This window comes from Prionailurus bengalensis, chromosome D4 (genome assembly GCF_016509475.1).
Source record: "Prionailurus bengalensis isolate Pbe53 chromosome D4, Fcat_Pben_1.1_paternal_pri, whole genome shotgun sequence".
Classification (NCBI taxonomy): Eukaryota; Metazoa; Chordata; class Mammalia; order Carnivora; family Felidae; genus Prionailurus; species Prionailurus bengalensis.
In genome coordinates this window covers 11,446,133-11,466,922 of record NC_057359.1, presented here as the reverse complement: position 1 = coordinate 11,466,922, position 20,790 = coordinate 11,446,133, and the positions used below count along the sequence as shown (strand labels likewise).

The window sequence follows — 20,790 nt, the reverse complement described above, 5'->3', positions numbered from 1 at the left end:
GAGAGCCCAGCAGAGAGAGGCACGCAGGAAAAGGCCAGAACCTTCACAGAACGTGTCCAGGAGATGGGAAAGGCTGTGGAAGGAAGGGGCTCTGCATGGAGGCGAGAGAAGGCTCAGAAGGAGAAGCATCCGGAGAAGGTGGCCGGGGCCAGAGGAGGAAGGATGGTAATGGCCCAAGCTAGGAAGAGTGGGCTTTGGTGCACAGGCAGGTGGGCCTCTGAATCACTGTGGCAGCAGCACTTGGGTGTGGTGGAAGAGAGAGATCTTGAAAAGGAGTAAGGAGGCTACTGCAAAACTCCCAGCAATGAGCCGTCGGGGTCTCAAAAAAGGCCGCGGCTGTGCAGAAAAAGAGGGGGGGGGCAAGATCCAAGACTTAGAAGGCAGACTGGACGGGACATGGTGACTTACTGAGTCCAGAGAAAGAATTGCCTCTCAGCTTACATCGCATGGGGATGGTCTGAATAAATCCTACTTTCTGTTTTCGACAGCAAGTGACCTACGGTGTCCTGATGGTACTCCGCTATCACGACTCAGATCCCGGGTCAAGCTCACTTACGGGTGCCGAGGGCTGTCGCAACAGGCACAGAGTGAGGCCCAGGGAGAGGAAATGCTTCCAGAAAGGGGATTATTCACATGTCCATGTGCCCCAGACACCGCCGATAAGGAACAGCAACATGGAGACTGGGGAGGACCCAGGATGGGGATCCCCTGCCCTTTTGGGAAGAATCTTTGTCTCAACCGTACGGATAGATGAAGTCCATTAGGTATTTTTAGAAGAGCTCCGAGGCTAAGGTGCTGTGCGGAGGGGCCAGCCAGGGATGGACCATCCCAGGGGGGCAGGCTTACCGACGAGGGCCCGAGCTCAGACTGGGGAAGCCGGGAATCGGGGAAGGAGACTGTGGGGAGCAGGGCACAACAGGCCCAGGCCGTGCTGGGTCCACGAACCACACAGGTGTCTTCTGGCCGGTGCTCACGCAAGGGAAATGGGATCCTGGGGATGAGGGGGTAAGCCAAAAACCGAAAGAAGTGGAATGGGCAGGAAGCGAGAGGTCAGCACGAGGTCAGGAGGCTTCTCGTGTCTGCCTGGGAAGGGCTGGCCCTTCTGAGGAGGACCTGACAACACAGAGAGAGGGAGAGGACCGTGCCTGGCTCTGGCACGGGGACTCGGCCTTCGGGGAGGCGGGTGGGTTGTGATGGGCTCCAGGGGTCGCAGGAACTGGGGAGCGGATGGGCATTTTTCTGGGGAGACGGTTCACAGCTTTCGTCCGTTTTGCCAAGCGGCCTATGACTGCTACACCTCGAGACCCACCAGTCTGGAAATGTGCCTGAGCTCCCCAAGGCAGCTCTGCTCGGGGAGCCAGGGGCTGACTCCAGATCACAAAGGTCGTGGTCATGGTCAAGGGAGATCATGGAAGGGACTCAGGTTCCCTCACAGCGAGGCATTTAAAGGCTCCCACACCAGCCTGAGCAAAGCCTTTTTGGAGATGAGTGTTATGTATCGTTTAAAGAAGTTCCACAGTCTGAGTCAGGGTCAAGACCCAAGGGGGTAGATGAGAGGAAGCTGGCTTCAGGACCTCTTCACTGGCCTTCCTTAAAACAACAAATCTTCCAAAAATAAAAAATAAAGAAGCCAATCTCCAGGGTCTCATTCCTGATGAAGAGACATGTTTGACTTCGTCCTGTCAGTACTGGGCTCAGGAAACACTAATAAACAGCAAGTCTGGTGCAATGCCTCTTTTGCATTTGACTCCCCACCCCCCTGCCTTTTTTTTTTTTTTTGGCATAGGAACCTGTGGTTTTAGAAGACACACAAAAAAATGGCTTTCCATATTAAAGAGGCAAGAAGCACACAGGCACACAAAGAGAAAGAAAATCTAAAATTGGAGAGGCTTGTACTAAACTCTAGGGAACGGAGAGTCACTTTTCACCCACATCCTGTGAGGGCAGAGAAAGCACAGGAAAAGGTTTCTACTCAAACGTGTGTGTGTGTGTGTGTGTGTGTGTGTGTGTGTGTGTGTGTTTCTTTTTTAAAGAAAAACATGAATCATTCATATCCACCCAGATAGCTGAATAGCTCAACTGGACATTTTTATTGTTGTTGTTGTTGGTTTGCTTTAGTTCCCTTGACTTGTGAAAAGATAATGAAAAACAAAAACTCCTTACAGCGAGCCATTACGTGTCAATTGTGAACAGCGCATACTTTGTACCCAAGGAGGTGTGGGCACCGCCCCTGACTTGCTAAGTAACGCTGGGCAGGTTGCTTGCCCTCTTTAAGAGCCTGATGATTCACCAGTTAAAATGGGAATGAGAATGGTTACCAACTTCAAACGGATGCTGAGAAAATGAAAGGAAACGTACATCAAAAAATCCTAGGCTAGTCTGGCGCACTGGGCATTAAGAATAGGAGCTGTGGAGTAACTTCGCTGTCAATGAAACGACCCACTCAATGACATACCTTTGCGCATCGTCATTCACCTCCTAACAGGTAGAAAGAAACGACCCATAAATAGTAGGACTGTGTTTCTCAGCAAGGATTCGCCCCCTCCCCGGTGCACCAACGTGGGTCGTCTGTCCAGGGCCACACAAGGTCCAGAAAGCCACAGTCTGGAAGACACAGCTCATACGTCCCAGAAGCCTATCCACTCCTAGAGAAAGCCCTGGCCGCCTCCGCTATGCCCAACTTAGCTTGGAACTAGACGGTATTCCCAAGTTCACCTGCGGCACAAAACGCTCTTTCTGAGAATGTGTTCATCAGATGATCATCCTTCTTCAGAAGCCATCACAATTCCACTTTCATCGTTTTCTCCAAGGGAACCTTTACCTACTTTCTGTAAATTCACCCTATCGGGAAAAATCTCTCCCAGGTTTTGGGTCTTGTTATTTTGTTCCTAAGAGCGGCAGGCTGAGGGACTATGAATTCCTCCTTCCTTTTGACAATCCCGCAGGCAAAGTTTCCACGTTACGGTCTTTGCTCTAAGTGTTGGGACTCATTCATGATGGCCCAAAATAATTTCAGCAAGCGTGCTGCACCCACACCAAGTATCCAGGGAACTTCTCTCCCCGGTTGGAATGTTACCTGTGCCAAGGTTTGTATATGGCTTTTCTTGCTAATCACTGCATTACACCCAATCCCTTTTCCCTCCGGTTTAACCACAGGGGAGGATGGAAAGCAAAGAAAAAAAAAATTCTTGTTTAATTTTATCAAAGAAAGCTGACTTCGCTTTTTACTAAAATTCATAGACACTCCTAGACAATTCCTTTATCGTCCACCAGTTCCTTCAACATCAAGGAAGCATGGATGGGCACTGGGATTGTTAACAAAGGGATTCCACACGTCTGTTCTGGACATTCCTTACCAAGGTGACATTATCACAGATGCCTTTCCCAGGGCAATCCCGGCAATGGTATTTCCTTACCCGGCAGTCTCTCTGAAGTGTTTTCATGAGCGCGTTGTAAGTTTCTGTGTCAAAATATAATCCTTCGTGCATGTCCTGCAGGAAATCCAAGTCCTTGAAGGTGGGGTTGGATTTCTCCCTCTCTTTTCGGGAAGCTCTTCGCTTGTACGTGGAGCCTTTCAGGTCATACGTGAAGTGCATTCTCATGGAGCGCGGTAAGACGTTGTTCATTACCACGATCCTGATGTTAATGCCCCCCGACTGCATGCAGTACAGTCCGTAAAATTTTGGCAAAAGAGTCCTTGGATTCTGGTTCAAATTCTATAAAGAGAAAAAGGGAAAAAAATGTTTTAAATCTCCAATTTTCATAAAATAATGCTCCATCAAATATGTGCTTTCGTCCAATATGATAATGAAAAATGGAATGTGGTTATCTTTATTAAAGGCCATAACTAGAGGCGCCTGGGTGGCTCAGTCGGGTGAGCCTCTGACTTCGGCTCAGGTCATGATCTCGCGGTTCGTGAGTTCGAGTCCTGCATCGAGCTCTGTGCTGACAGCTCAGAGCCTGGAGCCTGCTTCAGATTCGGTGTTTTCCTCTCTCTCTGTTTCTCCCACTCTGTTTCTCTTTCTCAAAAATAAATAAACTTTAAAGGCCATTACTAAAATACTGCTATTTCTGATCTGGCTCTTAAGGTGGTTCACTGGAACAGTAACTTGGTCATTCTAAACCCATGGTGTTAAAAGTGGCTGAACTGAAAAGAGAGTGTCCCAAATGAGACCCAACTCAAAACAGGGAAAGAATGGACTAGAGCCATGTGTGACTATGCTCTAAAGGAGCTAAAAAGAAACTCATTGTTGGGGTCTAAAAGATGAGCACTTAAAATTTTAATAGCTCCTGAAAAAGTGTCTTCCAAAAAATGGGTAGACCAATACACAGCCACACTTTGTTAGACCATCTGTTTCTTGTCACTTGTCACCAGGGCCACAAAGTATCAAGCTTTAAAGGCTCTGTAAGCATGATCACTAAAAAACGGACACTTGTTCTCTGAAAAATGGGAATACCATGGATTATTAGAGAAATGTAACATTTTAATGTTATTTTTGGCCATTTCCAAAAGAATGATGCATTAATATCCTTTGCCTGCTTTTCTATAGTTTTGGGTTATTGTTGGGAGTTTCTCAGTATATTCTGAATATGTAGCATTTTCCTATTCTCTACAGGGCAAATATTTTCTTCCAGTCATGTGTTCTTTTCTACTATTAAGAAATACGTGCCTATTTTTAGTGTTTCACTTTAAATTTTTTTTTTTTCAACGTTTATTTATTTTGGGGACAGAGACAGAGCATGAACGGGGGACGGGCAGAGAGAGAGGGAGACACAGAATCGGAAACAGGCTCCAGGCTCTGAGCCGTCAGCCCAGAGCCCGACGCGGGGCTCGAACTCACGGACCGCGAGATCGTGACCTGGCTGAAGTCGGACGCTTAACCGACTGCGCCACCCAGGCGCCCCAGTGTTTCACTTTAAAAGTAGGCGAGAAATTAAGAAGTTTGCTGGAGGGCATTTATGTCACGAAAAGTTTCCGTACTACCCCTGATCCGTCTTCCAATTCCCAACTTTCAAAAAAAAGTTTTTTAAAAACATTTATTTTTTTTTGAGAGACAGAGACATAGTGTGAGTAAGGGAGGGGCAGAGAGAGAGGGAGACACAGAATACAAAGCAGGCTCCAGGCTCCAGGCTGCTGTCAGCACAGAGCCCGACATGGGGCTTGAACCCAAGAACTGTGAGATCATGACCTGAGCCAAAGTCGGACCCTCAACCAATGAGTCATGCAGGTGCCCCTCCCCTCCCCGCCAATTCCCAACTTTTATATATCTTCCTATATATTTGTTATATAGATGTTATACCCCAAGCTTATAATTTCTTCTAGTTTCTTCCAAATTTTTACTAGTTTTGGTCATTTACATTTGGTTTTTACTCCGTATGGAATTATTTCGTGTGTGTGAGTGTGTGTGTGTGTGTGTGTGTGAGAAAGATCTGAAAATAGGAATTATCTGACTTGATTGATCTATTGATATATTGGGCTATGTCTAGAACTACAGTAATTCCACATCTTTAATATTAGTGCAGGTTTATAGATTTTTTTGGTATATGTTCTGGCAGGTCCACCATTTTAATTCTTATCAAAACTATGATAAGGTTGTCTGTTCTTACAACCTTCCCCTTCCACCGTTTATTTTTTTAAATGCTCTTAAAACGATATTTGTTTCCACTTTCTTCTGTTTGTTTTGCTTTCATTTTCAAATGAATCAGTTCAGGGAAAAATCCCACTGGCATTTTTTTTTTTTTTTAAACACAGACTTAGTTCACTTTGTTTTCCTTGTATAAAACTATGTGGCGAACACAAATGGAGCCTGGGTCTTCTGCACGGAGACTCTGGTGTGGGCTTCCCAAGATGGTCAGTGAATTCCTGATAGGGAGACTTGATGAACAGTCTCTTTCCAGAGGTGGGGAAGAGACAGGTGTAGGTCTTGGGAATCAAAAGTGGCCTTGGTGAAGTTGCCCGGGGGGCAGGGCAGACCCTGGCTGGCGTGTAGCAGGCGTCAGTACTGTCATTGTCCGTATCTTCTTGGGCTCAGGGACGGAGACAGTGCCAGTGCCCCTGGCATCGAGGATGAAGCACATCAACACAGAGCCACAGCGGCCGGTCTCTCTGCACGGGACAGTGTGGGGCTTGACGACCTTGTCCCCCGAGTCACCTCACCACACAGGTCCCTGGAAAGTTTGGCAGGGATCACGGCCTCACGGTCGGCACTGGCTACCTCCCTGGAGCACTTAACACCCGGACCGACGTGTTCATTGTCCTCTCCGATGGCCACAAATGCCTAGAACCTGGTCTGCTGGCCAGCACGGGTTTGCTTTTGCAGCAGCATATTCTTCAAAAGCTCCTCCTTGAGGGACACCCCCAGGAAAAAGTCCGTGATCTCAGATTCCTTGATGGGCAGGGAGAAGAGACAGATCTTCTCCAGATCTTCATGTCCTTGACCAGGTGGCCCAGCTTGGTGACCGGGATCCACTCCTTGTCCTCGACCCCCACGGAAGCCACCGTGGTCTCCCATTCCAGGGCCCCCAGACCCCCCAGGCTCATCGGCAGCACCGGGGTCAGCTGACACTCGGTGTTTTCTCAAAGAAGCCCTCATGATTGCAATTAGACTGGATTTCTTTTTTTATTTTTTATTTTTTTTAATTTTTTTTTTCAACGTTTATTTATTTTTGGGACAGAGAGAGACAGAGCATGAACGGGGGAGGGGCAGAGAGAGAGGGAGACACAGAATCGGAAACAGGCTCCAGGCTCTGAGCCATCAGCCCAGAGCCTGACGCGGGGCTCGAACTCACGGACCGCGAGATCGTGACCTGGCTGAAGTCGGACGCTCAACCGACTGCGCCACCCAGGCGCCCCTAGACTGGATTTCTAAACTGATGAGGGAGAACTGAAATCTTTCCAATACGGAGTTCAGGAACGATGCGTGTCTCTTTATTTCCGAACTTTGTATGTCTTTGAATAACAATTTGTAGTTTCTTTCATATTGATCTTATATATTTGTTTTTACAGATGCAAGCATTTTAGAGTTCTTACTACAAAAATTCTTTTGGGGGAGGCACCTGGGTGGCTCAGGCAGTTAAGCGTCGGACTGTTGATCTCGGCTCAGGTCATGATCTCATAGTTTGGGAGCTCGAGCCCGAAGTTGGGCTCTGGGCTGACAGCATGGAGCCTACTTGAGGTTCTCTCTCTCTCTCTCTCTCTCTCTCTCTCTCTCTCTCTCTCTCCCCCTCTCTCTGCCCCTCCCCTGCTCATGCTCACTTTCTCTCAAAGTAAATAAACAAACTTAAAAAAATTCTTTTGGGGTTATTGTTTACACATTATAGTTCTTACTATAACTTGATTTCCTTATCAGAATTATAGTATGCTTTCATTTATTTGTATCTTTATTCTTCTCATCATGTTCACTGCAAGTTCCTGTTGTCATACACAGGCTCTCATTTCTTTCCTTCTATTCTCCTACTCTGTATGATCTGCATAATGGAACACAATGGAGGGTGTAGACATATCTTAAATCCTGCAAATCTGGACTCTCATTATCCTTAGAAACTGCTGGCTAATTTTCTTGAAGTTTTGTTCCTTTTTTTTAAATGTTTATTTATTTTTGAGAGACAGAGAGAGACAGAGCACAAGGGGGGGGGGGAGCAGAGAGAGAGGGAGAGACAGAATCCAGAGCAGGCTCCAGGCTCTGAGTTGTCAGCACAGAGCCTGACGTGGGGCTTGAACTCACAAGCTATGAGATCATGACCTGAGCCGAAGTCGGACGCTCAACCGACTGAGTCACCCAAGCGCCCCAAGTTTTGCTCCTTTTTGACTGTATTGTTTATAGAGAACGGTGTTTATACTTTTCTTCTATTTCTTTCTGTGCTCAAAAGTTATTGCTAGAAATTCTCACAAATACACCAGACAGGACTTCTATAGGAGGACACCTTTGTCTTTATTTCCAACGAAAGGGCCCTTGTTCTTCTCCATGAGGTATTAGGTGAACTCTTGGAGACTGATGAATGCATCGTACGTGTGTGTTCACTTATTAATGTTAAAAAACTTCACTCCCAATTGAAAGAATTTTAATTAGGAAGAGATGCTGAATTCTGAATGCCTTCATTTCTACCCAACATTTATTTGGATCATCACACGATGTTCACATTTTTTCTTGTTAACTGGGTAAATTATATTATTTGTTATGTTAGCTTACAAGTAAGATTCCGATGAACCACTTGTTTGGCTAAATGTTACAATTTCATTTAACTTTAATTGATTTCAAATTAAAAGCTGCATCTGGCTAAGGACTACCATTTTGGACAATGAAGTTCTATCTAAGCTTAGAACTAAAGAAGTTTAAGACTTACTTAGCAGGTGAGTAAAGTGCAATGTCAGTTTGATCCCAATTTTATATTATTTAAAAATGTGTGTATGAATAGAATACATCAGGAAGGACATACACCAGATGTTAGTAACATGTATCTCTGGAAAAAGAATTAAAATTGGCTGCATTTTTCTAGCTTTTCTGGATCTTCTGTTTTCTCTAATAGAAAGTACATAGACCATATGCTCTAAAACAATTTCCATTTTGTTTAGGATTAAACCTTTAAAAGGTTTTTTTAATGTTACTTATTTTTGAGAGAGAGAGAGATAGAGGTAGAGAGAGAGAGAGAGGCAGGCAGGGAGGCAGAGAGGGAGGGACAGAGAGAGAGGGAGACACAGAATCCAAAGCAGGCTCCAGGCTCCAGGCTCCGAGCTGTCGGGACAGAGGCCGACGCGGGGCTTGAACTCACAAACCGTGAGATCATGACCTGAGTCGAAGTCAGACACTTAACCAACTGAGCCACCCAGGTGCCCCAGGAGCAAACAAACCTTTTAAAATCTGTGCCTGCTCTCCACTAAGATTTTTATTTAGATTTTTGACCCCTATATTTATGTGTATAATTTACAACATTTGATGTCTCCAGCAGATTCTGAAATTAAGTGGTATTTTTACAGCTGTGTTTCACACACAGCTTAGCGCTCGATGAACGCTAACCACTCATATTCCTACCGCGTACTGGACTCCAAGAGTCTCGTGATGCAATGCTTCCTCTATCCTGCATCCTGTACCCTTCCTCCATCACAACACTTGTCGAAGACACGCATTTCCCAGCTTTCACAGACTAAGGAGACTACAGCTCCGACGTTAAGTCACTTACTCGTGGTCACACAGTTAGGTGATGGCTGAGCTGGGATCTGAACCCAGGACTGTGTGGGTCAACTCTGCTCTACAACAAGGCTCCTTTACCTTGTAAAATCTATCCGATAACCGTTGCGGTATAATCCAAACACACCACAAAGCTCACCAAAGGGAAAGAAACGTGGCACAGGGTCACTGTAAAAAGGCACAGGAGGGGTGCCTGGGTGGCACAGTCGGTTAAGCGTCCGACTTCAGCCAGGTCACGATCTCGCGGTCCGTGAGTTCGAGCCCCGCGTCAGGCTCTGGGCTGATGGCTCGGAGCCTGGAGCCTGTTTCCGATTCTGTGTCTCCCTCTCTCTCTGCCCCTCCCCCGTTCATGCTCTGTCTCTCTCTGTCCCAAAAATAAATAAACGTTGAAAAAAAAATTTAAAAAAAAAAGGCATAGGAAAAGAGGCGCCTGGGTGGCTTGGCTGATCAAGCGTCCAACTCTTGCTTTCGGCTCAGGTCATGATCTCATGGTTTTGTGAGACGGAGCCCCGCCCGTGTTGGGCTCTCTGCTGGCAGTGTGGAGCCCGCTTGGGATTCTCTCTCTCCCAATCTCTCTCTGCCCCTCCTCCGCTCACGCCTGTCTCTGTCTCTCTCCAAATAAACAAAGTCTTACAAAATAAATCAAAGATAAAGAAAACGAAATTTTTTTTTTTAAAGCATGGGGGGGGGGTGGGAAACTGTGGTGGAAAATAATGAAATCTCAAGTAGGATTTTACTGATGGGACAGTTACTTACCATGTAATAGCCTGGCAGTAGCTTCTGAAGGAACTCAGCTTCTTTATGCTGAACGGTTTTGATGATAAATTCATCGTCGCTGGTCACAAAAAACAAGGATCCACTGGCTCCGGGGTTGGACAGCTCTATTAGAGGTTCACTACAGATGGAATACTACAAGAGTAGATAAATAAATGATTAAAAATACATTTAGCGTATCTGATGCTTCCAAGGAGGAAAATCATAGGATTCTGATCTTGGCCAATTCTGAAACAGGAAGTTCTCTTCCATGAGCTTCCAAAGGAGGTTCCACGTACACAAAGAGGGCTCTCTGGGATTTCTAAAAATTTAATTGATGCATTTATCTTAATGATTCTATGACAAACAGAAACGCCTTCTCACCTCCAGTGTCATATGACAGAATCATGAATCATCAGGTCTTTCCAACGAACGAACGTCAACAGTACTGTTGTCTAAGATGTTTTGTTTTCGCCAAGTGCCCATAAAATAACGAGTGAAGGTACGACTTACACTGTGTATGTGTCACTTGAACACGAACACCTATTCTATTTGCTTTCCCAAAAGATGTCATCCATGCATGGTTTCAACACCCGTAGCTCCAGCCCAGATCTCTATAATGCTCCAGACCTGTACGCCTAACTTTTAAAAAAAATTTTAATGTTTATTTATTTTTGAGAGGCAGAGACAGAGCAGGAGTGGGGAAGGAGCAGCGAGAGAGGGAGACACAGAATCCGAAGCAGGCTCCAGGCTCTGAGCTGTCAGCGCAGAGCCCAATGCGGGGCTTGAACTCACGAACCGCGAGATCATGACCTGAGCCGAAGTCGGCGCTTAACCGATGGAGTCACCCAGGCGCCCCTGTATGCCTAACTTTTTCAGTAGATATTTCTATTTGGTTACACCATAAGCACTTCACTTGTAACAAGTTCAAAATCAAATTCATCTCAGGGCTATGGTCAGCCCCTATGATGCCTCTGTAGTAACTAGAAAGAGGTGCTTTTCTTCTGGAAGATGGAGCTCTGGGTCAGACACAAGGCTGATAAGTAAAAGAAAGGCTGGATTCCAGCCTCTACTTCTTCAGCTTAGCCAGGTATTCTTGGGCAGTGCACACCCTAAACAACTATACATGGCAACTCTACATCATGTGCATCCCTTCAACCTTTCTTTCCCCTAATTCAAGGATCGGAAACGTTATTTATTCTGTTCCCAAACCAGAAACTTGGGCATCAACCTTGATGCCCCCCATTCCCTCATCTTTCGTACCCAGACTAGCGATGGTATCTGCCCGCTTCATGCCATTCTTCGCTCATACCGTAAATTCAGTGGTTTTACATCATGTCTTGATTGCTATGGGAGACTCCACCTTGCCTCAACTATCCACTCTCCATTTCTCGCCTGCATTTTCCACCAGGAAACCGGAGATCTTTCTAAGATGCCAATCTGATCAAGTCCTTCCATGCCCTCACATCTTTCGATGGTTTCCGACGTCTGGATAGATGAGAACACCCAAATCCCTTAACAGAGCTTTCAAGGCCATGCATGGCCCCACCTGCCCTTCCAACCTTCTCTTTCATCACTTCCCTCCTTAAAATCTAGCTTTAGCCACAAAGAGGTGCTTCCCATATTGTCAAATGTGCCAGCGACACTCACCTATGAGGATTCTGCATTTTCCTTTATCCCAAACAACTTCCATTCGAACTTCACCGGGCTGACTATTACTCATTCATGTATTCATTTAACACTGAGTAAACTTCTGCTGAGCATCTGTTACGTCTCAAGCACTCATGAAGCTTAGAGCCCAGGAGGAGAAAACAGACGGTAACCAAGTAAATCAATTATACATCAGAACGCAGTAAGTGCCGTGGAGAAAGATGAGGCACGGAAAGGGGGCAGAGTACCAGCCGTGACTGAGGACTGGGCTGCGATAAACTTCAAGAAGGCTGGGTCACTAAAGCCTCACTGTGGGGGGGAGGGGGTGGGGACTTGAGCAGAGGCCTGCGGCTGTCTGGGGGAAGGGCGTGTCAGGGAGAGGGGAGCTCCAAATGCAAAGGTCTTGAGATCTGGGGACCTCAAGGCACAGCCAGGGGGCCAGTGGCCGGAGCAGAGTGAGCAGGGAGGGCTGCAAGCAAAGCGGCCAGAGGGCAGGTGGGCCAGACCGCACAGGGCGGCACGGGTCACTGCAAGGGCTTGGAACTTTGCTCTAAGGGAGCTGAAAGCCGTTGGAAAGTCTGGAGCAGAGGACCGACCGCTCCGTCCACTGTGCTGAGAAGCCACCGCAGGTGGACAAAAGGAACACGCAGGGTGCACAGCAAGGGAGCGGCTGTGGGACGTCGCGTGCAGGGACGCGTGTGGGACTGGAGAGCACTTACTCTGGAGCCCTCTTCCCGCTCCTGTGCGTCTACAGCGTGTCTGCTTCCTGGCACCGCATCTCTGGTTCTCATCGTGGAAGTGACCACAAAATCCCTCACGTGCCTGTTCAGGATCCCGAGTCCCCACCAGCCTGCAGAACTCCACAAGGGCACCGGCTACTCGTACCTTACGCGGTGACACAGGGCAGGATCGGTGCCTGGCACACAGCAGGCACGACACGAGTTTTGCCAGACAAAGGGCTGAACTTCACCAATTAAGGTGAAGGGCTGTCGATCTCACCAAAAACGTCAAAACAAAACCAGAAGAGAAGTCAATGTCTGGTTACGGAGCTCAGTGTTCATGAACTAAGGATCCCCACTAGTGACTTAGAGAAACACCGAGCGTAGAGAAAAAGGTCAAGACCCAGCGTGTGAGATGAGACCAGTCCTGGTGACGGGCAAAGGCGGGGGTTTAAACAGTCGCACCCATGGGGCGCCTGGGTGGCGCAGTCAGTTAAGCGTCCGACTTCAGCCAGGTCACGATCTCACGGTCCGTGAGTTCGAGCCCCGCGTCGGGCTCTGGGCTGATGGCTCAGAGCCTGGAGCCTGTTTCCGATTCTGTGTCTCCCTCTCTCTCTGCCCCTCCCCCGTTCATGCTCTGTCTCTCTCTGTCCCAAAAATAAATAAACGTTGAAAAAAAAAAATATTTTAAACAGTCGCACCCTAAGGGTGCAAACGTTGGCAACATCGCCCAAAGCTTTCTACCTGGGCTTCTGGATATTTCAGTGTCCATCACAGAAAAGGCTGAGAGGAGGGAGTAGGAGGTGGGGGAGTGGGGGACAAGGAGAGGGGAGGGAGAAACTGGGAGAAAAAACAATGAAAAGGCAGTTCTAACTGGTGACTTTAAATTCTCTTGCTTCGGCAGCACGTGGATGAGGGAAACACAATTTTCCAAGAAAAGAAAGAAGTAACTGCATGCTGCCTTCTATCTTCTCCTTCTTTCCTCCAGTCTTGCTTTTTCTTTTTCATGTGGATTTATTTATTTTGAGAGAGAGAAAGAGCACACGCAAGGCGGGGGTAGGAAGAGAGAGAGACAGAACGTATCCCAAGCAGGTTGTGTGCTGTCGGCACAGAGTCCCTGACGAGGGGCTCGATCTCTTAACCGTGAGATCGTGACGTGAACCGAAATCAAGAGTCGGATGGGTAGCAGAACTGAGCCACCCAGACGGCCCCGGGCTTGCTTCCTGAGGCTTTCTTGCTGAGCAGCATTAGAATGTCTCGGTCATTACGAGTGATGCAGAGACGAGGAAAAGTAAGACTGCACGAAGGATGCCGTAAAAGCCCAGCGGAAGCAGAGGGTGCTTTCCTGCCATGGGTGCAGGATCCACCTGGAGAGCTGGTTGAGTGTGAAGGGCATGGGACTTGGAATCACCTTTTTTCACATCACGGCTCTGCCAGCGGCCACCTCAGCGACCTGGAGGAAGTACCTTGGCATCCCGGAGTCCAAGGAACCTCATCTCTGAAACAAAGACACTAACGTCTACAAGAAAGCAGCTGAAGGTTTTCAAAGGGGATGCTTTCCAAAACCCTGGCAAAGAGTGACCACATACCTACTGCTGTTCCTATTTCTTTCTTTCTTCTTTTTTTTTTTTTTAATGTTTGTTTATTTTTGGGAGAGAGAGGGAGGCACAGAAGCCGAAGCAGGCTCCAGGCTCCGAGCTGTCAGAACAGAGCCCGACGTGGGGCTCGAACTCACGGACCGCGCGATCGTGACGTGAGCCGAAGTCTGAGGCTTAACCGGCTGAGCCACCCAGGTGTCGCTAAGGATTTAATGCTGGGCTATGTCTTATCACATGACCACACACAGGCGAGTGAGTCCACACCTTCTAGGCGAGGAAAAACCGGTGCCTCAAGAGGTACTAAGGGTTTCGGCTGAGCTCCAGCAACCAGGAGATCCGCTGGGACACAGTGAGTCAAGAAGAATGGGTCTCTCGTATACCATAGATTTGAGACATTGGAAAATAAAGGTGTGGACCCCAAGCTCTTCTAAAGAGCGAAGGCAGACCCCCAGGCTCTCTTTAGGAATTCTGATTCTTTTTTTACGGGCTCTGAATTCCCCGCACAGACAGGAGTTAATGTTGCGGAAGTCGAACAACAACACAGAATGCAGAAATTAGAGGCTGCAAATAGAGAAATTAGGGGGTGATTCAGGAAGAGCGGTCGAGAGAAAACTGGATTCAGACCTAATCATCTGCTTCTAATTAAAGCCTCAAATTCTTCTAGAAGCAGTGACATTATAGGGAAAATACTTCATTGGTTACTTGTCAAATCCTCCTTTAATAGGTAATTTGTACACTGATATGCAGGGAAAAATAAATCGCTTTGGCATTTCTTAATAGCTCGCTGGGGGTCACTACCAGCAGTGCAGTGGTGTGCAAGAAACTGGCATTTTGATATCAACCAGGAATATTACCGTCCTCGTGTATAATCCCGTGATACCTCACCCTATCACTTGGTTACCATGCTCCGCGCTAAGCAACCTGCTCTGAAATGTTGCCATTTAAGAGCAAATAAACAGGAGAGACGGGAACATTTTAATTAGCCTTGATCAACAAGGCCCCACGTGTACCCTGCGTTTTATGTACCTCCTTTCAGGCTCTCTCTTCTGTGCAAGCTGTTCTGATGCATTCATTGTCTCCCTTCTATTTCCTGTAGGGCCTCCTGACTATTCCCGCTGGAAAAGACTACACAGTGCAATCCAGCTGCCCCCCCCCACCCCCCAACGCCCCGCCGCCCCCGCCAAGGCAAAGTAACAACGTAAACTTGCACAGTGGGGTGGAGATAAGTTTTCCTGCCATTTCTTTCCCTTGATAGTGTTAAATATTCACCCTGCTCTTATCGGTGCCGGTGAGTCTGGAAAGACGTCATACAAATCACCCTGGATTTTGGACCACTCCGGCACCTGGGGGAGAAGGAAATCAAACCGAAGGCTTGCTGCCCAAGCAGAGATGGGAAAAAAAAAATGCTCCGGGGACCTTGGCCTTCCCTCGAGAGGCGTTTATTTTGGAACAAGGAAGGAAGGAGGCACAGCCAGGCTGCTGGGCTGTGTATGCACAAGCACCTTCAGTGTGTGGTCTCACAATCCAAATTATGCGTGTTCCAACATGAAACTTGTAATCGGTATGCAGATGGCGGATGTTAATGGTATGGAGAACGTAAACAGAGTAATTCAGGCAAAAATCCAGATACAAGACCACAGCACTGAGTGGAAATGCACACATATCAGGGGGATCAGCATTAGGCCCGGCTGGAGAGTCACCGATCACTCTATCATGTTACCTTCTCTCCCCTTTTAGATCAGTCTATCTTCACAAATCTGGGTTCAACTAGCCCCAGTTTGACAGACGCCAGGATGTACTTCGGCATTTGCACGGTATCCTTTTTTTTTTCCCCACACTTTTTTTGTTTTTTAAGGGAGGTCTTATTTGATTTTCCTGTGTTTTATTTGGGCTTAACTCTTCCAAAAAAATGCTTCGTTAAGGGTGTCTGACCCTGTTGGGGAGGTGCTTCAGAACAGATAATCACAGCTGACGGTTTCATGGTCGAGGGAGTCTTACGCTGTGAACACATTTAATGAGAGGTCTGAGACTCAGTGGGCTGAGAGGCAGCTGGGGAATGGGAAAGAGCCCGGGGGAGGGCTGGGGGATCCCAGGTCTGGTCTGGGGTCTGCGCCTACCAACGTGGAAAACCTTGGGCACCTCCTTCACCAACCCCAGCTTTAGACTGTTCATGTATAATGAACGGTTGGACTAAAAAGTCTGATGGTTATATCTAATTCTGGAAAGCCTGTCATGTCAGGTGAAAAACCCCTTCCTCCTCTACCACACTTGAGATCACTGGCTGGGGTTTTCAGATTAAGTGGTTTGGAGGTAAGCTTCTAGTTCTGGGCTGGGGGTGTCCCCGGGGGGTGTCTCAGTGCGGGGCAGGTAGGTGGCCATAACCATTGGGGACCAGGTAGCCATGTTTAGCTAGAGGGCCAGTGCCCTCTGTTTCTCGTAGGTCCCAGAGATGGGTCCATTTACTGGACTGTGTTGATACGGGAGGTGGAAAAATGGAATCGAAAAGCATTCTTACCTGCCCGTTCCTATCTTTTTCTCCCTGCCCCTCCCCCCAACTTCTCATTACGGAAAATTTCAAACCTGCATACAAGCAAAGAGAATTGTGTAATTAATATCCATATGCTTCTCTTCTGGCTTCTGCAATTATCAACTCATGGCCAATCTTGTTTCCACTATACCCCCATCACTCCTCTGCCTGCTTCCCTCATAGTCTCTCGAAGCGAATCCCAGACATCAACTCATTTCCTCCAGAGAGACTCCGGCATGCATCTCTAAAAGACAAAGACTCCTCTTTTGAAACTGAACCCCCAATACCATCATCCCACCAAAAACATTACTGCTCAACATCATCAAGTGTGCAGTCAACTTCGCTTCTTTCCCTCCGACACAAATCCCTTCCAATTTCTAGGTCACTAGAGCTAAACCATTTCACGCCCTCCTAATCCTCCATGCGACAGAGAGAGACCCCCTCCCTCCTCTGAAATCCTGGACTGTTTGCTATTTCCCTCTAGTCTTTTTATTTGCTGTCTGGTAGAACTGATGTTTCGCCCACATAAAGTCATCTTGCCAGTTGGATTCTAAGTTCTCTGAGGGTCATGGCTTCTAACTTTCAAATTTCCCTATAATCGGTGGCAAAGCATTTTTGTGGCCTAAGCGTTCGAAGTTTCCGATGATCGATTAAGCTACCTTTTGCCAGCTCCATGAAGGAACACTTCTGCTCTGCAAAGCCATCAGCTTAGTCTCCTGGGCTCCTTTGTACACACTCGAACCCCGTGATGAAAGTAACTTTGCCAGCTTAAAGGCGCACTAGGAAACTCTGTAAGCCGTGGGCCCCGTTGATCAGAAAAAGGCCTTCCCCCAAGAAAGCCCTTTTGCCGGACAGAGTGAGTGCGAAAATTGCCTTCCCAACCTGTAGCTCAGTGGCCCCAGGAGGGCCAAAGACAGACCTACAGGTGAAGGGGAGGCAGTTGGCCATCTCATCACAATGACGGGATCTGTGCTATGAAATGCAAGCAAATGCCATCTCCTCGGTTAGCAGAAGCTCAAGGAAATTCAGAAGGAGAACCCAACTGATTTCTAACGTGTGGCAGATGAGAGCACAATCTCATTTTCAATAAAACAGCATCAAGACCCCACTGAGTTCCATCAACATGTTTCCTGAATGACAGTGACACTCAGTAATGAGAGAATGGTCAGAAACCAAAGAATCTTCTCTAGTACCCCCCCACCCCCAACACTCGTGGGTTCGTGCACTGGAGCAGCTGGGGAGGGCAGGTTTGGTAGTGCTGGGTAGAGACACCTGACATCACAGCTCAAGGGGCGTGGCGAGGCCGAAAGCTACCTGGATGGACACATTTAAGGGGATCAGGACTGCCCAGGGACTTTCTACTCAGTTCCCACTGCCCTGTGAAGTCTTGGTAATGTGCCTTGAGGAGCCAGTATCATCTCACTGAGCAGAAGTCATATGAGTTTCTTAGGGCTCAACTAAAGAAGAGAGTCATACCTGAGGGGAGAGGGGTGGGGGTGGGGGTGGGGGTAGGGGTGGGGGTGGGGGTGGGTGAAGCAGGTGATGGGGATTAAGGAGTGCACCTGCTGTGCTGGCCGCAGGTGATGTATGCAAGTGGTGAATCACCATATTATACACGTGAAACTAATGTAACACTGCACGTTAACTGGAGTTACAATAAAAGCTGAAAAAAAAAAAAAAAGAAGAGGGTCACGCGCAGGTTTTCATCGGCCCAGAAGAGAATGAGCTTTGAATTTTATTATGTGCATCTCAGCCAAATTATACAATGCAGTTTCGATAGTCTCTGTTCCCAGTGATAAATGTTGCTATACTTCCCGTGCAAAGCTTTATTCCAGGATCTGGCTCAAGTCTTATTAAGATCATTCAGAAAAGGACGAACAATAAATATTTGATGGCATCCTTCCTACAGCTTCTTGAAAACCGATTGTGAAGAGCCCCAGGGTGTTAACAGTGATCAAATTATGAAATAAACCATTTTTCTCTTGAAACAAAAAGGAAGTTCCGGGTTCCTCGAGCAGGAGGTCAGATCAGACTACCTCACAAAAAAGCTGTTGTGTTACACCTGCTGCGTGCCAGAAAGATGATGGACAGAAACGACAATTCTAAGGATAAGATATGCCCTTGCGCCAAATAAAAATACGTTTAAAAAGAGCTTGCATCAAAAGATGTTGAGAACAAGCCTATCCAGCATCTTTAAAATGCTGTTCAAATTGTAGGTCAAGGTGAATACGGTTGCAGGCCAAGGCAGGTTTGAGATGAATGGAATAAATAAGGCAATTAAAACAGGAAGGCTTTCAAGTAGAATGCAATCAGCAAAATTCACAGGAGTATTTGTAACTAATTATATCTGTTAGAATAATGATCTGACGTAGCAACCAACACCACAGTTATTTAAATATCAATTACCATAGCAGATTCTGTAGTTATCAGTAAGGGCTGCAGAGTCAAATCATATTGCCTGAAGCTCAATTTATCATCATTATAAAACTTGGACCTTTTACGAGGCTCCAGAGCATTGTAAGAGACACACACGACTTGTCGCTGTTGCTATGAGACAAATGTTTAGATCACACGTTTCTGAAGAAGGAAGGAAAACGACAGGTTCTTACCAAGTAATCATCAGGCTTGATACCAAAAAGTTCTCTGAAATATCGGAATGCCAGTGGAGCATAGGTCTTAAATCTGAAGTCTGGGTAATGATGTGCTGGGGTCAGATTGCTCCCTTCACTGCAGTTAAAATATTAAAAAAAAAAAAAAGCGAGAGAGAGAGAGAGAGAGAGAGAGAGAGAGAGAGAGAGAGAATTAGCAAAGACAATTTTGACTTCAAATTGTAGTTCTCCTAGTCCCGGGCCAGTTTCCCTGTTAGAAAAACATACCCCAATTGAGGGTCTCTCTAAGCTCATGTCCAAGGGCAATGGCCATCAGGTCAAACCAGATGCTAAGTCAGCAGGGGCCACTCCAAGCCCATATTCCCTGCCAATCCCAGTGTGTCTTCAGCCTGAAAATTCTTCATCATCCCCCTGTGCCTGTGACTTTCCTCCTGTGATTTTCCATCGTCCCCAGTGAAACCAGTTGTGATGCTTTAGGTAGAAGATTCAGGGCTTAGTGCATGGAATGATTTGAAAAATGCATTTTTTTTTGACCATAAACATTGGATAAAGATTTTAAACTAGGAATAAGTGAGATGGTTTTAAAAATGTCACTCACAAAATCACCACACTGGAAATGGGGGAGTCCTGAATCTGAACTATTTCTTACATCCATATTTATAGGAAAAGAGACCTTAAATATTTTAGCGATTTTAAAACCCTGATGTGCATTCCCAGAGACATCATTATCTTTTCTCCCCCCTCTTCTGGGTTCATCTTTGAAAATTTTTGTGCAATATTTATGACACATAAAACGCATAAAGAAATAAACTAGTGAATACTCGTGAATCTAAAATGCTGCTTGAGAAATAAAATATTATCTGTATAGTTGAACTGCCTTCTATACTTTTTATTAATCATAAAACTCTCTTTCTCCTTAGAGGCATCCACTAGCCTGAATTTTGATGTTTATCATTCATTTTAGTCTTTGACTACAACTATAATATATCTCACCCAACATCCGACAAGCCACCTAACCCACCTGTACTTACAAGTTTTCATTGTGAAAAATGAGAACAATTCAGTAGATTAATACAATTTTGTAGAGAGGTTCAAGATCTCTCTTTACCACATTCTAAGTGGGTCACTGAGGCTCTAAGGCAACTCTGTCATGGTCTAATTTTTATGGATACGAGTAAGCCTGTGCAAAGAAAAACGCTTTCAGCATGCAACAAACACTTGGAACCTACAATAGTTTAACTGTGTCCATGGTAGCCAGATTTTTGTACAGATTTTTGTATCGGTACCCAGCACATCACTGACAGTAAGTAGTTTCTGAATAAAACAGTGAGTTTTTAAGACAAACGGTAAAATAGTAAAGTTGATTCTCACCTGAAGGTTAGGTTCAAAACTCACCAGGTACGGTAAAAAAAAAAAAAGAAAAGAAAAATCACTACAGTCTAGAGATATAGACAGATACGATGGAATATAACAGCCATAAAAAGAATGAAATGTTGCCATTTGCAACAATGTGAATGGATCTAGAGAGTATTATGCTAAGTGAAGAAGTCAGAGAATCACAAATACCGTATGATTTCACTCATTATGTGGAATTGAAGAAACAAAACAAACGAACAAAGAAAAGAGACAAACCAAGAAACAGACTCTTCATTATAGACAACTGATGGTCTCCCGAGGGGGAAGCAGGTGGGGGCAGGGGTGAAATAGGTGATGGGGATTAAAAAGTACACTTATCCTGATGAGCACTGA

The 20,790-nt window shown here is 46.4% G+C and overlaps 1 protein-coding gene and 1 pseudogene across 2 annotated transcripts in view; both read right to left on the bottom strand.

Moving 5' to 3' along the window:
- Nucleotides 1-20,790, bottom strand: part of PIP5K1B (phosphatidylinositol-4-phosphate 5-kinase type 1 beta) — a 318,684-nt gene that overhangs the window by 110,426 nt on the left and 187,468 nt on the right. For both annotated transcript variants that reach the window (XM_043566259.1, XM_043566257.1), the window contains exons 4-6: nt 19,042-19,159; nt 9,942-10,094; nt 3,417-3,716 (exon numbers count right to left, since the gene is read on the bottom strand). In XM_043566259.1, coding sequence (XP_043422194.1) covers nt 3,417-3,716; nt 9,942-10,094; nt 19,042-19,159 — 571 coding nt within the window. The remainder of the gene's footprint in view (nt 1-3,416; nt 3,717-9,941; nt 10,095-19,041; nt 19,160-20,790) is intronic.
- Nucleotides 5,312-6,593, bottom strand: LOC122474656 (annotated as a pseudogene).